At 42.8% G+C, this 17,967-nt stretch overlaps 1 protein-coding gene across 2 annotated transcripts in view; it reads right to left on the reverse strand.

The window, feature by feature from the left end:
* Positions 1–1,941: 1,941 nt before the first annotated feature.
* LOC129171594 (protein kinase C beta type) overlaps positions 1,942–17,967 on the reverse strand; it is a 96,987-nt gene continuing 80,961 nt past the window's right edge. The window contains exon 17 of one of the 2 annotated variants that reach the window (XM_054760419.1): positions 1,942–8,783. In XM_054760419.1, coding sequence (XP_054616394.1) covers positions 8,628–8,783 — 156 coding nt within the window. In that variant the 3' untranslated portion in view covers positions 1,942–8,627. Of the gene's footprint in view, positions 17,962–17,967 lie in introns of both variants that reach the window. The other variant, XM_054760418.1, reaches the window with a different exon arrangement.

The raw sequence follows: 17,967 nt of genomic DNA on the forward strand, positions 1-17,967 counted from the left end.
AGTGGAACAATAATGTGCACAGTAAACACGTTAGTCAGCACTTACTTAGATTCCAAAAAACAAATGTAAATAATTGTAAGACACACCAGATTTATCGAGGATTTGTATAATCGTATTTGCTCACATGACATTGATCTTTGGAAGAATGCTTTAAAGCAGGGGTTCTCAGCTTTATGCATTCCCACATAGTATCGGTATTTGGGACCGAGCATGAGGTGAAAGAAAAACGGCAAAAATACAGGATGGTAGTTTGCGCAGCGTGGGAGAAAGTCAGACGGTGCGTTCAAAGACCGTCGAACAAAGTGGGGCGGCTCGGCGCTCGCAACAAACAACATAAACATGCAAAAACTGGGATTTTTAACTTTATATATTATTATTTTTTTAAATAATGGCCTGTATTTGCATTAATTTCAATGGAGTTATTTACAATTTATAAAAAAAAAAGTGTTTTTTTTTTTTTTTTAAATCATTGCAACTGAAAGCTGCTTCGAATGACTAAACTGCAACAAGTACCAAGCGTTTTGCTCAAGTGCATCCGGGCACTAATTAAGACACGGTTTCTATTATTAGCAGAGGTGACTAATTGAGTATATACAGTAGAGGAGATGAAAGATCATGTGACATGGAAATGAAAAACTGTGCAACTGCATGCGTGCGAGTGTGTGATTAGACAAAAGACTGACATATTGATTAAGAGAAGAAGTGGCGAGTGAATTAACGGTGAAGGCGTACGCGTGATAGAGTGAAACGGTGTGTGTTGCGGCTAATGAAAGTGTCCGCTGGGCTCTGTGTGGGTGAGAGAGAGCGAGAGTGCAAAATAAATCCAATAAGCTTCTTCGTCATGCTCTTGAGCATTTTCTAGATCCGCTGAATGAAATAAATACAATTTTTTTTTTTGCTTTTGTCGCTTTGGTTTCTGCTCTCTCTTTCTATCTTTCCTCCAGTTTGCTGCAGTGCAACAGTCACTCTCATTTGGGTTGCCTTTGCATCCCTCAGAGGTCAGTAAACGTTCCTTGACGTCACTATGTTGACATTAATACCTTTTCCGCTCAATACTACAAAATACGGCTTCATTAGGACTACACACGTCTCACGCTCAATGGAACAATCAAGCTTAGAACCCTGGGCCCAAGGGTTGGACTTGACTGCATAACTGCGGCCCATGACCTGGACCTGTAGGTTTAATGCCCAGGTGTCCCAATACTTCTGCCCATGCAGTTTCAGTGTGTGGTCCATCTGATGTGCTGGTAAATTAAAGTGAGCTATTAGTTGAATATGTTCTATAGTTGTGTGGAGGAGGAGCTGTTCTACAGTGAGGCCAGTGAAGCGTAGCATACAGCAGGTGCACATTATCATCACCAATATGCTCCAAGATATAAAACCCTCCTCCTAATAACACAAGCTACCTCAATAATGATCAAGCCAGGTTATCACATTAGGGGAAATCTCTCCTACACCGAGCTCACATCTAGGCTGACGTTGCTTCATTTGTATATTTACAGTAGGTAACCCTCACACCGTGTCATGTGACTAATAAAACACTCACCAGCCATCTTTCACCATCATCTATCCAATAAGTCAGTGCATCCTTCAAAGCATGCATTCATTCGGGGCCACGGCGTACACTCAGATGACATTAAAACCCAATTTCAGCTCATTAGGTTTCCATTGACAAGGACTGGTATTGCTTATGTTTCTAGACTTTACCGCTGGGTATAATTCAGCAGCTTCATCAACCGATGTGGTCAAATGAAAGCGCACGCATACGTGGACGTGTCAAGCTGCTAGCTCCAAATTAGGCAAGAGATGAGACACGTTCTTTGACAAGAACGAGAGGTGCAATTTAATAAAACCTCCATGCAAGGAGACAAATCGATACAGCAGACGGCTTCAAGATAAAATGTCTGACTATTCATGCTTAAATGTTAACATGTGCGAGGAAGATGATGAAGGGCAGGCTCGCATGCCCAGACACCTAAGGCTATTTGAATCAGGTGATGAGCATGTGGAGCACTTGTTTTAGAGACAAGAGGCCTCTGGCCTCGAGCACATAGTCATGGTAAGTCGGTGTGACATTAATGTGTATTCATATTAGTGAAATCAAATGTAATAATGAACACAAAATATTTTTTGAAAGCGCTTTAACAATACAAACACTATAACACAAGGTTAACATGTAATTCCCTTCAACTATGGGGAAAATAAAAAAATTGCCATTTTTATGCTTGACAATGCTTAATTTAGGCAAAAAAATTGTAACATTTGCATCAATATGCATATTTTTAAACCAGTGATAGGCCGTAATCAACCACAAAACAGCACAATTTATTAATTAATATACAGTAAGTTTGAAAACTCCGCAAAATTGGAACTGCGATGTGGGAAGAGACGACTATATATGTGAAAAAGGCAGGCTAAAGTGAACAACAGCTCTTCTTGGAGCCACACAGTCTGTCGCAGACAGGGTGGACGAACACAGCTCACTAGCATTAAAGCTACAGACACACAAAGCAGCAGGGCTTACTAAAAGCACTTACACACAGTCTCAACTCCAGCATCAAGGACAACATCCGAGACTTATTTTAAAGCGTAGAAAAACAGCATCCTATGGGACCTTTAAGATTCTTCCAGTGTGTGCAGTGAAAAGAGGAAAGAAAAGAGGACAAGAAAGCTTTCAACATAATTTATTATTCTACGATCATAAACGTCACGGTACACATTTTCTTATTGGCAAACTATGGCACAAAACGCAATCTTACTCTTCTTTTTGCAGTCTCCGCAAAGCAAGGATGCCTGGCCCGAATCTATGCGCTGACGTGTGAAAGGATGGCAGTACAGCTCAGGAGAGTTCCCGTTTGGTGGCGAGAGAGCGCAACAGAGGAGGAAAGGAGGAGATTATCAATGAGAGGCTGCAAAGTGGAGAGAAGAGGCGAGAGCAGGCAAAGGAAGAAAAGCTGAAACATGAAAAAGGTCAAGAGGAAAGACAACCGGAAGGTGAAGGCATTAAAAAAATAACAGGGGAACTTAACATTTTAAAGTAATTGTCATTAGAATTCATAGACAGCAATAGTGTATTGCAGTGTATTTACCCTAAACACACAAAAACACCTGTGTGTAGATTCTCCTATCATAATGGAAGACTCTTACCCTGTAGTAGACTATATGTACACACACACTGTACTGTATAATATTTATATAGTTATATGTATATATGTACAACAGATGCACAACATTGCCCTTGTGTAATAGTTACTAATGTGTGGACCATTTTTATCATCAATATCGGACAAACGGACACTTCATATAGGATAAATTCAGATCATATAGCACAAGATATGCACATGCATGCATAGTATACCTCCTAGATTTAACACTAAAGTGTACTTAGATGCGGAATTATACGTCTGATGATGTAAAACACCGAAAAGAACGTGGACGGAACATATTTGTATGTTTTGTACATTCTGCTGCACAATCGGAGAGGCTCCTGCTAAGCTGATGTATGTTCAACTGTACAGTACTTCACATAGCTCATATACAATCCACACACAGTGGTCGGGTGCTAGTAAATGCTTCACGGCTCTCGGCGGCAGGAGTACAGTAGGCGTCATCCTGACTCAGCACAGAAAACTGCCCAAAAACACAACTTTTTAAAAAATTGGATGCAATTTTGAAAAGACCATTTGGAAGACGCGCACCGTCTACTGGGATGCAATACGAGAGCTGCATGAAAAATGCTGTCGTTGCAAAGACGACATTGCTCAGTTGTGATTGACGCCGTCAGAGGCGTATGACATTGTGACGGTTAGGAAATGAGGCGACCATAATATTCAAAACCCCGTTAAGTACAGGTATGATCTTGCACACTTCTACACGAGGAACATTAACATGACACTTGTGGCTTGACTAATTTCATTGTTTTTTTGTATACTTGTTGTGCAAGGAGAGTGTTTCTATCTTCACTTGTATACGAACATGTTTCTACAAATGTCGCATTGACCCGAATATAAGACAATCCTTTTTAAAAAATACATTTCTGAAGAAAAAATGTATGAAAAGAATATGATACTTCTTAGCTGCCTGACATTTGTTTGGTGAATCTGCTTCATTGACTCATTATATTAAACCCGGGAGAAGCAATTTCAGTAGAAATTGCGTGTGAATACTGAAATAGCCTAAACATGTGTTGAAATCTATTCAGAGACCGAGGATCGAACCAGCAACCATGAGGTTGGGCGATGGCCACTCTAACACCTGAGCCATGCCACCATGTACAGAATAGGTGGAATATTACATGTAATGTTAAATGTTGAATGGTTTTACATCGATACGGGGCGACAATCAAATTGTCCATTTTCAATACCAAAATAAAACTTTGAATTATGGAAAATGTAAAAATTTGAGAAAAGGCTCGACAGATAAGCCTACACGTCCTGAATCAGCTCAACATTTTGATTTGCAACGGTTGGAACCGGTCGAAAAATGTGGGAGCAGTTAGTGGACGAAAACGGAGGAATTTGAAACGTAAAAACGGCCAATTATTGTTGAAATGTATAAATCTGTTGAACCATTACACGAGGACTGAGGATCGAACCAGCAACCACCGGGTTGAGAGACGACCAGTCTACCACCCGAGCCATGTCAGCCTGTAGAATAAAGGGTATTTTACCGTAAGGTAAAATTATTTTTATCAGTAGGGTGCACCATTGAATTTGTCCGTTTGTTTTGAGCAGACTAAAAATTGTGCATTTTGAAACAGAAATTAAAAACGCAGATTGACTGTTGAAATAATATAATGATAATAAATATAAATTCAATGATTGGATCGAGGATCGAACCAGCAGCAGTCAGGTTAAGAGACGACCAATCTACCACCTGAGCTATGTCACCCGCTAGAATACAATGTTACAGTCAGAAAATGATTTTTCACCATTAGGGAGCACCTTTTCATTTTTCCATTTGTTTTTAGCAGACTAAAAACAGCGAAATTTGAAATGCTGGAAAGTAAAAATGCACACTGATTCTTGAAATGTATAAATAAGTTGATGATTACACGATGACTGAGGATCGAGCCAGCAACCATCGGGTAAATTAAAGCAGAATGTTTCAGTAATGAATGGAAAATGTAAAATTATGTTCCACCAGTAGGGGGTGCCAAATAAATTGCCCATTCATTTTCAATGGGGAAAAAATATGAAATTACAGTAAATGGGGGAATTTGTGTAAAAGTCCTGATACTGTTACTGGTGTGTGTGTGAGTGAATGGAAGAAAAGCTTGGGGATAAGTGGTTTGGCGCCACCTGTTTTGTTTGCATGTGTGAATCTGTAGACCCGGGATATAAGATGATCCATCTTATTTGAGGGGAAAAATGCTGTCTTACATTCCAGTCAGTACTGTAAATGGATTTAGTGTTACGCTATCGTTGTAGATGGCACACATATTGCGACACTACTGTATCTGTTGTGTGAATGCCTCCTCAAAAGTCAGCATTATTCTTTTTTTGAAGAGAGTGTACAGTATGTGTGCGGGCTCTCATTGTACGGTATTGTGCACGCGTACCTCCAGTAATACTGTAGCCTGTAAGTGCATATTTTCACTTTGCAAAAATGATAACTACTGTACGTGTGTGTGCCACGTATGAAAGCTGTGCGCCTCCAGGAGACGACGCTGACATTGTGCGGCGTGTTTCACATCACCTAATAATTGCAAGTCTCACTGATGGCTAGTGCGGCATGTATGGCAAGGTATAAACAACAGCAGAGTGGAGTGCAGCGGGCATGCTGGCATTATAATGTGGTTGGAAGCTGCAGGGCAGATCTGCTGAATTTGAAATAATGCACTTTATCCAAGGCGGCCTTGATTTCTGCATCTTCCAAACGCCACTTAGTTAGTCAATATGCGCATATGTTTATGCACGCACTCACAAATGTGTTCAGGGGGAGGACTCAGCAGCCTTGCTGATGTTATTGCTGTTTGCAAAACGGCTCATTTGGGAGTTGTCAAAGCGTCTCCTCAGCCGCTGCGTGCGTGCACAGGCGCGCCCAATTGGCGACCGCCACGACCTTTTGACATCACATCATTTGCGGCTCCCCAGTGGGGCCTCGACAGAAGCGAGGATTACAGAGCAAATGGAAATAATTAAAAGAGGAGGGGCGAGGTGGGGAAGGTTCCACAGAAGTTTGCTCATTAGGCATTTTCCTCAACGACGTGTCAGCACTTCCACGCGGCCATGAATGACTGCTGAGTGGAGAAGGCAACGACGGTCAGGATGCACAAACGAGCACAGTCATGGTTTGGAGGGAAGGGACAGAGTGCCCACTTAGAGCGGCTTCTGCGGACGACGTATTGCCGCCCTCAGCCTGGCAATTTACGCCACCATTCCCACGCTGAAATTGTGCCGTTACTGCTTGAAAGCTGGCTAATTGGGGTAATACAGTGGAACCTCCGAAGTCACACGGTTTGCAATTAAAGCAACATTTTTGGGGCTGCACGGTGCCATAGCGGCTAGCATGTCAGCCTCACAGTTAGGGGATTGGGGGTTCGAATCGCTGTCACCCTTTTGCTTTTCTGTTTTACACGTTTTGTGACATTTATTGGAAAAGAAGAAGAGAGAAAAGACATGTACTCTGTCATCGGGGGGGGGGGGACTGGACTCTTCTTGTTTGCTGAAAACGTTTGATCCAAAAGGCTTTTACAGTTCTACATTTTTAAGTGCAGAGTCTCCCTGTTTATGCTCCTGGTGGGTGTGTCCCCCGGGGGTGGTCACAATAGAGTTATTGTTGCGGTTCAGCTCGTTCGTGGCCACTCATTACTGTGGAATGAGACAATTTTGGGGGGGGAGATGTCATCAAAGGAACGTCTCTTCTCCATGAGATGCAACAATCATTTTGAGTTGCATCGCAAAGAGAAGGGACATTCCGTTCACTGCTCTGGCCGCCTGCTTGGTGGCAAAACAGCTCATTAGAGGCCATTATTCCCGTGGAATGAGATAATCTTTTGGGGAGAGGTGTTCAAAGGAGATGCAACTCAAAACTCTTTTTGCATCTCAAAAAGTAGGAACAGTCCATTCACCATTTCACTCACCTGTCTGGTGGCAAAACAGCCTGTTAGTGGTCACTCCTCCCGTGGAATGAGACAATATTTGGGGGACAGATGTTAGGTCATCAAAGGAATGTCCCTTCTCAAATAGATGCAAACAACATTTTGAGTTGAGTCTCCACAAAGAGGGACATTCCATTCACCGTTCTATCCTCCTGCCCTGTGGCAAAACAGCGCAAGTGGCCATTATTCCTGTGGAATGAGACAACCTTTGGGGGAGAGGTGTTAGGTCACCAAAGTAATGTTACATTTTGAGATACACAAAGAGTTTTGAGTTGCATCTGAAAAAGTAGCGACAGTCCATTTACCATTCCGTTCACCTGTGTGGTGGCAAAACCTCTTGTTAGTGGTCACTCGTCCCGTAGAATGACACTGATCCACTATCATTGAGGGACAGATGCTCGGTCGTCAAAGGAATGTCCCTTCTCTAATAGATGCAAGCAACATTTTGAGTTGAAGGGGCATTCCATTCACCGTCTGGTCGCAAAACAGATCCCGTGGAATGTGACAATCTTTGGGTCATCAAAAGAATGTCTTTTTCACGTGCAGAAAGAATGAAGAAGGGACATCGTCATTTCGAGATGCAACTCAAAACTGTCTCTAAAAGAAGGGACATTCCTTTGATGTCCTAACACCTCTCCCCCAAAGATTTTCTCATTCCAAGGGAAGAGTGGCCGCTAATGAGCTAAAGCTAGTGCCTGTGTTGATAATGTTTTGCCAGTAATGCTGCGTCGTCACCAATCGTCTGCTTCCGACAATGTCCCAACATCTCTCCCCCAAAGATTGCGTCAGCACAACAACAACCCTATTGCGACCGCCCCCAGGGGACACACCCACCATGGACATGAAAATGTAGACCCGAAGAAGCCGTTTGGATTAAAAGTGAAAACGTCTTCACCAAATAAGAAGAGTCCAGTTGCAGACGTTTGTAATTGACGTTCTTTTTGTGTGTTAATATCAGCGTCCTTTTCCACTTGTGTGACCGTTGGACACAAGACATGTTTTATGATGGTGACAGTTTGACCCTGGAACAGATGATTCATATTTCCACAACAGTATTTCCGATGGCAAAGTTGCTTCAAAATCAAGCAGCGTTCCAGATGGTGTTTGTCGTCAGAGGTTCCACTGAATTTGCTCATGTATTTTCCATTCATGCTGACATGACACAGTAAAGTAACATTTCTCAAGTAACGTAACACCGTAGGACGCTATCAAAGACTGAGATTTGTAGCACAGCTGTAATAAAAAAAAGAAGAAAAAAGCATTGAAGCTGAGCAATGCCATAAACGTCTAATTACAATCTAGTCAGGATATCAAATTGGGAGAAGTTGGTCAATTCATAAGTAATAACTTATTTCTCATGACAGTACATTCAATAATTGGACATTTTGGACACAATACTTTGAAAGTCTTTGGTATCCAGTGTATTGTGCAACTTGAACTCATGATACCATTTTTGTTTGTTTTTGTGCTGAATGGACTGGCCTTAACACGAAGCGTCACCCACAGTCCGCCTGCGCTGTGCTGTTCAGTTGGCGGGAGCCACGTATTCGGGATTGGTGTAGGAGAAGCCCAGGAAGTCGTCCTGGTCCAGGTTCATGATGACCAGCTTGTCTGTCGGCGTCAGGTCCACCGCCATCTTGGTGAACTCTTTGTCAAAGTTGCACGTGTCCCGACGGCTCTTCTGCACGTGTCGGATGGGGGGGGTGTGAGGGAGAGAGAGGGCGATAATGGGATGGACGGTGTGGATGAAAACATGATTAAAGGTGGAATGGGATGAGTGGGAATGGAGAAGAAGAGAAGGCACTGGGTTTAGACACCTGGCGTGTATATGGACAATAACATAAAGACACCTCAGACATGTCGTTAGATAAGGACACCTGGACAGAAGGATGGACAGGAAAAAAGAGGCGCACATAAATATTCACAGCACAGTGGCCACAGAGGAAGGGGCGACCTGAGAAAATCCACAACCATTAATATTTGATGTCAGAAGACAGCAAAGGAAGCTTGTGATTGAACAGACACAAGTACCAAGTCAAGGTGCTAACACCACCATGTACATATTTGCAACACAAAGTCACAGCGTGAGGAAGGAGAGAAGCAAACAGAGAAATGCAAGAAGAGGAGGACGTGTTTATTATCCTCTTCCTCTGCCACCTTCTGTCAACGCTCCATCGCACCTACTTCTGTTTCGCTGCTTAGACAGAGCAGGCAAGAGAGCAGAGGAACAGGAGGGGCGTTAAAGAATCACAAGAACATCTCCTACCTGCCACTGTCATGGATCAAGAAGACCCCCTCCACTCCATCCAGAGGACCCCCTTCATGTTCACAGGAGTAACACTGGCCTGCACTCGGGGCTAGCACCTCTAATGCTTGAAGGGTGCTTTGGTTAATACAGTAATCCCTCGTTTATCGCTGGTAAATCAGAAACAGATAAGTGAATTTCCCCAAAGTAGGATTCCTTATTTAGAAATGAAATATTTTTGTAGTCAGAGCATAGAAAACCTTTTTAGGACCTTCTAAATACGGTTTTTAACATTACTAGAGCGCTCTAGACATGAAATAACACCCCTATAGTCATCTTCACACTCGTATTACCCAATATAGTAGACATAAGTAGACATAGACACTACAGTCATCGGACTGATCACTGGTGGTGTTGAAACATCATACAGAAGAGAGGTGGCGGACCTCATAGCTTGGTGTCGTGATAACAATCTCCTTCTCAATACAGATAAGACTAAAGAGATGATCATCGACCCAAGAACAAGGGAAAAGGAGCCGCATAGACCCCTGTTTATTGATGAGACTGAGGTGGAGAGGGTGAAAACCTTCAAGTTCCTTGGCACACACATCAGCGAGGACCTCACCTGGTCTCACAACACCCAACAAATTCTGAAGAAGTCCCAAAGGAGACTGTACTTCCTGAGAAGACTGAGGAAATTTGGCTTGAATCTCTTGAATCTTGAATAATAATAAAATCAAATAACACATGTAAGACATAATATAGACTCACACGTTAGTAGAGTTCCTTGTTCTCGTTCTACTTCCGGTTTCTATACAGTACTTCCTGCGGTGGCTATTGTCTCATCAATGTAACATTACTGACCCCTAGTGACCAGTGCAGACTACTACATATCATCACGTCTTTGAATGCGTCTTCTGCATTACATTTGTATTTTAGTACATTTAGCCATTTTTATGCTTGGAAATGCTTAATTTTTTTATTTTGTCATGAACGAGTTTGTTCACTTGCTGTGTTTAGGTGTCAATTTTAGTAACAGCAATTAACTTCTTTTTACACTCGTTTTTTCCGGTATGTATGCAAGAAAAACGACTGCATTTGTCCCTGCAGAGCACTTTGTTCCTCGAACGTGGCTTCACTCCATCACGGTTTTTAAAAAATATAGTCTTTAATAAATCTTCGCTGTGTTACGGTTGAATACGGCCTATTATTGGTACAAAATATGCATATTTAAACAAATTTCACATATCTTTGGCCGAAATACATTTTTTCAAGCGTAAAAAAAAGCGGTGTCAGTGATGTTACACTGATGGGACAATACACACTGCAGGAAGTACTGTGCCGAACAGAAAGTTAAAAAGAATAACAAGGAACTCTCCCAGCGTTACGACATGTGAGTCTAAATTATGTCTTATTTTCTCTTATCATGTCTAATATATTGGGTAATAAAAGTGTAGAGCTGACTATAGGGGTGTTATGTCATGTCTAGAGGGCTCTAATAATGTTTTAATAAGGTTTTCTATACTCTAACTCCAAAAATATTTGTGGTAATTCACTTATGACTCTCGGGTCTGGAACCGATTAACCGCGATAAACGAGGGACGACTGTATATGTATAAAGAAACTATAACAGGTGTGGTTTTTGTTTTTTGTTTTTTCATATGTGGACGCATCATGGACTGGTTGGATTGAAACTGAAACTAGCCTTTGCTTTAGTTTTAAGGTTTGGAAGCTTAGAGATTCCACTGTAAAACTTTAAGAGCTTTTTTTACCCCAACTTGATTTGAATGAATGATCCTCCATGTGTATTTTAAAGCCCACCAGGTAATCACCAGGTGTACCACTTGGTTAGAACCAGCAGAGGCGCTGTTGAGTGAAACGACCTCAATACAACACGGGCACGCAATCAGGAGATCAGAACATTGTACCCATTAGAAATAAAAGTTTTAAAAAATCCTATTTAATCGAAGGATTGATGGTTCATTTCCCCATAGTCGATCAATCGTGTTTGAAAGTGACGCCGTGTAAGCCGCTGGAGGAGAAATCTTCAAGTGTGGGGGGGGGGGAGAAGACGCAATAAATCTCCACCGTTGTCGCTGAAAATTAAGATTGTGGCACCGAGGAAGTTGATAGGTATATCATTAATCGTGACGGAACAGGGCTTAGAACGACGGTAAATCAAAACGCACAAGCGATTGTGACGGGTGCTGTCTTTCTGAGTAGGTAAAAGTTACATGATATACTTTTTACAGCATATCCTGCTGGGTTATTGTATATAATGTGCCAGCTCATCAATTTACTGTCATTCAGTTTATAAAAGACTTTGCGGTTACACGCACACACGCACATGCACACACACAGCTGGCAGCCATGTAGGCCAGCTCCTAATGTGTTCCGTCTCAGCACGCTTCAATTGCGGTTAACGCTGTGAGGCAGAAAGATGGAGATATGAGAGGAAGACGGGAAAGAAGAGGAGAGGCGAGAGGATAAACATCGCTGGCCTTGGGTGTAGAAGTCCAGATAGCGAGCTACGGTGGCGTCACAGCAGACACACACCAAACGTTGCTTTGACGAAATAGGGAGTCTTCAATGTCGTCCGTGCACCTCTCCTACTTCCTGCTACGCAGCCTCCCTCACCCCATCACTTTTCAGGAAGCAGAGGATTAGCGAAAGACGAGCGCATGTCAGCTGAGGATGCGGCGAGTGTGTGTGGGAGGGTGAATGAAAGGCGGGTATCGAATGCTGACCTGTTTTGCGCTGATAAGCGCCGGCTGCTTTGTGCCGAAGCCACTGGCTTTAATTTTTAGGGCCGCAACATTTGGAATTAATTATCACGCGCGCTCCAGCGCTACATCCACTCCAATGCAAACTTTACACAGCTTATGTGCCGGGGAACTTCCTGTTCCGCAGCGTTTCTCTTCACAGTCATTTGCATAAAAGTGGCGCCGTACACAGCGCATGATGAGATAAGCGGGTCTTCAAGGTCAAAAGTGCAACATAAAAAGGGTTAAAATGATTGCTTTCTTCTTTTCACTTGTATGACGGCGCAATGATTGCATGCTCCACGTAGCAAGCGCTCGCAAAAAGGGAACCAAAGTTGATTGTAAACAACAAATGTGCAAATGCAAAGAATCAGACAAAACACTAAGTAAGATTAAAGAACTGCAATCGAGGGAAAATCTAATTATTTTTCCATGTTAGACCATTTTACATACAGTGGAACCTCAGTTAGCAAGGTTTTTGCTTAACATTGAACATTTATGGCAGAATTTTGCCTCAGTTTGTGCATCTTGTCGCATTATTAATGCACCGCATGAGTCCAACTGTATTTTTGTTATCATAAAATGTCCTCGCTAGCAGCCTACCGGTATTAGCATGCTAATACATGGAAGTCAGCTCTGTTGCCCGTCTATGATGTCATCAGCGGTTGACTCGGTAGTTCTTTGCTAACTAACACGGGTATGCCACAAGTCTCCGCTTTTCTTTTTGATCACCCAAAATAACCCAAAACGGAGCGACAGAAAGTTGCAAGTGCCAGCATTATGACACAGAAGTTGAGAAACACGACTGAATTCAATGCAACACGTCATCATGTCTTCAAGGAAGGTAACAGTAACCCCAAAATGTTCATTCATCATTCACATGCATTTAGAATTGTTTCATGCATGTAAAACTAGCATTTTAAACGTCTTTTTTGTACACCATTTTTGTGGCATAACTGTGTTAGTTAGCAAAGAACTACAGAGTCAACCGCTGATGACACCATAAACGGGCGACTGAGCTGATGTCCGGTTCCTGTTTCCATGCTGCAAGCTGCTAACAAGGACGTTTTGTGATAAAAATACATTCAGAACACAGCTGGACTCACACAGTGTATTAACGCCACAAGACGCGCTCCATCTCGTACGCCGATCAGATAATGTATCCAGACGGGGGCAAAATGTTCACATACATTTTTGGTGTTAACCAAAAAACATGCTAACCGAGGCGTACGCTAACTGAGGTCCCACTGTGTAATCCTGTCTTGTAATTTTGCATTCTGTTCATAAAATACAGTAAAAATTGGGCATCGTTGGAGATGATTAATAATCATGATTCATTTCATGTAAAAAAATGATTAATCTGATTAAAATGGTAATAATTTGACAGCCCTATCAAGAATCAGATGCCAGATTTGAGTACATATTACTTAAGAGAAGCAAATTAGTTGAACACAGTAAGAAAAAAATCCCCCTTTTAAAATTTTTTTTTTTTTTTTTAATGTGGCGGGTTTTTTTACATCTTAAAAAAAAAAATACAAGGGAGTGTTTGCAACACCACCGGCTAGCATATGTTTAAAAAAGGTCTATTTTTCACAATAAAAAATTTAACTGCATAAAAATTAAAGCTTTTTTCCCCCACCAATAGGAAGGTGATGTCATGTTTCCTTGCATGATTACTTTCGCTTTAAAAGCAGGCGCCGTCCTGCACCGAAAGCGCACATAAAAATGGAAATAACATGGCGACACAATGATAAAATCCCGGTGAATATTATTGATCTTAAGTCTGGGTTTACTTGACCGATCGCCACCATTTAAAGATTGCTGTGCAGTTTGAAGTGTGCTCTTTGGACGCAACTTGAATCGGAGTCAGCATGGATCACGAGAGTTCAACAAGTTGAGCTTGAATCAAGAGCGTCTCTGCTGGTTGCAAAAAGTACTGCACTACATTTTGTCTCAAGATAGGCTTAATCAACAAACCCCCCCACTTGAAGTGCTCTTCCCCCGGTCATGAGTCCATTTTAAGCCTCATATCCTAAGATATCAGCATCGGTCCAGGTACATGACACTCCAAGTGTCCGTTGCGTAAAAGGCTAGAGAAGGTGCAAGTGGGAGTAACCCGTTTGCGGCCGCAGTTCAAGCAGCGGCTGCTGAGCAGCGTCAGTGGCTCAGCAGGCCTGTGCGTATGTAGGCCGTGTTGTGCATGTTATTTCCTTGAAGTCATCAAACCTGCGCTTCCCCCATCAAGGAAAGGCTCTTATGATAAGTGGCAGCCATGAAATATGCACAGCCTGTCGTAGCCGCCTGCCTCGCTTCGTTTGGCGCTGCCTTCCCTCCACCGCTCCCTCCCCGTGCCCTCCTCGCCTCCTTCATTGTTGGCTTCTTCCTCTCCTCTTCGTCTGTTTTCCCTCTCTCTATCCAATCTAGTGAGAAACCTCCCCATCTGTCAGCCTCCATCACTCTAATCTCCCTCTCCTCACTGTCCTCTCCTCCTTGCAGCAGCGCTCCGCGTTGCACCAGTTCGCTAAATGCACATGCAGCAGCGTAAACGCTGCACAGACCGTGGTTCATTTTGCCGTGGAAAACATCACCAAGACCAGCCTTGCGCACGTCTAACCTTTTTATTTGAAGCCTGGTTTTGTGAAAACAGAGAAATTTGGCACATGGAAAACATTGTAAAAAGCCTTTTCTCCCCCGCCCCCCCGCCATGTCCATGTGGCATTATTTGCAGACTAAACAGCAGTCTGTTGACATGTTTGAATCGTCGCAGACACAAAAACATGAAACACTCTCATAGGTTAAATGTAAATACTGAAAAGCCTTCATGATAATAGGATTTTTCATGCAGAATTATTCTTATTTTGCTTGCTGCTCTTCCCTCCTTTACAATACTGACCATATGGTGCACATTTCTAAGTATTTAGCAACATTAGACACGCTTTTCCCTCTGTTATAATACAGGAAACTCTAAAAAGTACCAACAATGGAGGTGGACGGCGGTGCATTTTGGCTGCATCATCAATTCATCGACATTTATCAACACAATCGCTCAAAAAGTAGCTTCACCACAGGCGCCATCAAACTTATTGAAATGTGAATTGAACTGAAGCTACGAAATGTAATTCAATATAATATTACTTGAGAATATGTTGTTGCTCTGCACAAACTGGCCACAGCATTCATAGAACTTGCACAATTTATTTTCTTGTGGCTAATATTAGAACTCTGTAATGCACAGTTGATCCCACATTTTCAGTTACGGTGCCTTTTCTACTTGTTGGCGCGGGAAATAACACAACAAAGTGGCTGAAGATGATTAAGTTGTGGTAGAAATTAATGAAAAATATTTGCCATTTTTTATTACTATTCGTTCATAATACAAATTTATTATGGGCCTGCAAGCAAAGCGCAGCATATTATCCTGCAGCGACTAATGTTGTGGCCTGCCAGGGGATTGTTGCATAATTTGGCCAATAGTGAATGAAAAGTGGAGGAGAGTTGCAGGTATGGAAAGCATGCTGCTGTGTGATATGGATTTTCAAGGCGCTTTTCGCCACATTAGCTGCCCTTGGGTGTGTAAATGTTACTCTGCTTGGGGGTTAAGATGCAGACACAACCTCTGGAAGGTTGCTGGTTAAGTGCCAAATACGACCTCCTGTCAGGAAAGGATTATTGCTATCTAATTTCAATAAAACACAATACAAGAGACAGAGTTTCCGCTTCAGAGCTCAGTGCGGCTGCAGTTTGGACGGACACTTTCATTGCACATGCAGAAAGGTACTTGACAAACATCGCACCTGTTTTTTGGGGGTTTTTTTGTAAGCCAGAGACTTAAGTCAGCATGTAGTTGCCCGGCAACGCAGCAAACCATCACAAACGTCAACAAACCCTCTCTGGCGCTATGAGGAAACGGCACCGCCCCAGCAAAACCACGTGCAACATTCACTTGGGTTCTCGTCCACCAGCCGCGGAGCAACAAGTCAAAAAGTGCTCGCTGTGAAGCAAGATGGAGCCGATGGCCATCCAAACGAACACAAGCACACGGCCAGGCAGGCGCGGCGCAGCGCTGTGAGGTCGGGCATGCGCTCAGCAAAGTGCATTGTCATCCATTCACGCACACACACACGTATATATTATGTAAACAAACAGTTGTATCGGAGCCATGCTTTAGTAAAACACATAAAAGTCTCTTTCGTTGCCTACACACGAGCTAAGAGGAGATGAGAAGAGAGTTTTGTCTATCTAACGGACTCTACTTCATCTGTATTTTACCATCATGATCCCCAAACAGCACACGCGCATCGCGCATGAGGGTAAAATACAGGGAACAGTCCAGCTAACTGATATACTACCAATGTAGAAACTCATGCACGAGAAGGTCAGGCATTCCAAGTATAGAGAGGAATAAACATACAGACACTAAAGTTACCATCGACGGTTTAAAGAGCACACCGGAATTGCAAGCCAAACTCAGAGCGTGCTGGAAGAGCCAAGGAATGAGTAAAAATCAAAAATAAAAATGCTGCCTCGTTGTTATTGTCGTATCTTCTGCTGTGTTTGTGTGCGTGTGTGTTTTGCTGTATGTGTATGTTATTTTTCTAGCTGATTTTCCACAAGTTTTGCTCGCACTGCGTGCTGCAGGATGTACTGCTGAACAACCAACCCCTTCTTCAGCTGTAAGAGGTCAAAATGATTTTTGTGTTTACAAAAAAAACACTGCAAGGTGACTTGTGTCAGAAAAATATGGTTTGTTATTGCACGTGTCCATTAAATGGTGAATGGTCTTTCACTTGTACAGCGCTTTTCCACCTCCAAGGCACTCCAAGCGCTTTGCCGCTGCTAGCACATTTGCCTGCTGATGACGCAGCATCAGGAGAAACTGGGGGTTCAGTATCTTGCCCAAGGACACTTCGACACCATCACGGGAGGACGGGGGATCGAACGCGCAGCCTTCAGGTTGGGAGACGACCGCCTGAGACATTATTCCGTTTGATTTGGCTATCATTACTTATAATTATGCATCAACATACTGTACATACTTATGTATTTCTGCTTAGGTACACATTAATGTCAAACTGACTTGTTATGATTATGTGCTCCAGGCTAGAGGCCTCCTGTCTCCAAAACAAGTCCTCCACATACTTAACACCTGATTCCAATAGCCTTGGGTGTCTGGGCACGTGAGCCTGCCCTTCATCATGGGCTTTAAAAATGTATAGATGCAAGCCAACAGGCGGTGCTGAACAACTTCTCCCCAAAGCGAGTCAGAGCTTTTCTTCTTGTCACTCACGCACCGACACAGCAGTGACGTGGAGAGACGCAACCAGGACATAGAAAAATATATTCATTGTAATCTCCCGCTTGTTATTTCGCTGATTAAAACATGATTTTAAAAAGATTCAAATCATTTTTAAATGATTACAATTATTTCTTAAACACACAGGAAAAAAAAGCATACCTTTTTTCTAAAAAAAAGCATACTTTTTTCTCACGTATGGAAGAGGCAGGTTGCAGCAGTGTGAACAAGAAATGTGAGTGTGTGTGTTTCTGTACCGCTTGATGTTTCAGGTGTGTGTGTGTGTGTGTGTGTGTGTGTGTGTGTGTGTGTGTGTGTGTGTGTGTGTGTGTGTGTGTGTGTGTGTGTGTAAAAGTGTGTCATGTCCGTGCGAGAGCTTCAATCAAGCCTGCTCGGCGGCAGGGGCGGTAGCAGCGCTTCCGGGGAACTCTGGGTTGATAAAAGAGAATCCTTGGAACTCGTCCTGGTCCAGGTTCTGAATCACTTCCTCGTCGGGAGGGGTCAGCACCGGCGGGTGGCGTGTGAAAAAACGATCAAAGTTCTCAGCATCCCGTCCACACTGTTG

This window comes from Dunckerocampus dactyliophorus, chromosome 18 (genome assembly GCF_027744805.1).
Source record: "Dunckerocampus dactyliophorus isolate RoL2022-P2 chromosome 18, RoL_Ddac_1.1, whole genome shotgun sequence".
NCBI classification, from domain to species: domain Eukaryota; kingdom Metazoa; phylum Chordata; class Actinopteri; order Syngnathiformes; family Syngnathidae; genus Dunckerocampus; species Dunckerocampus dactyliophorus.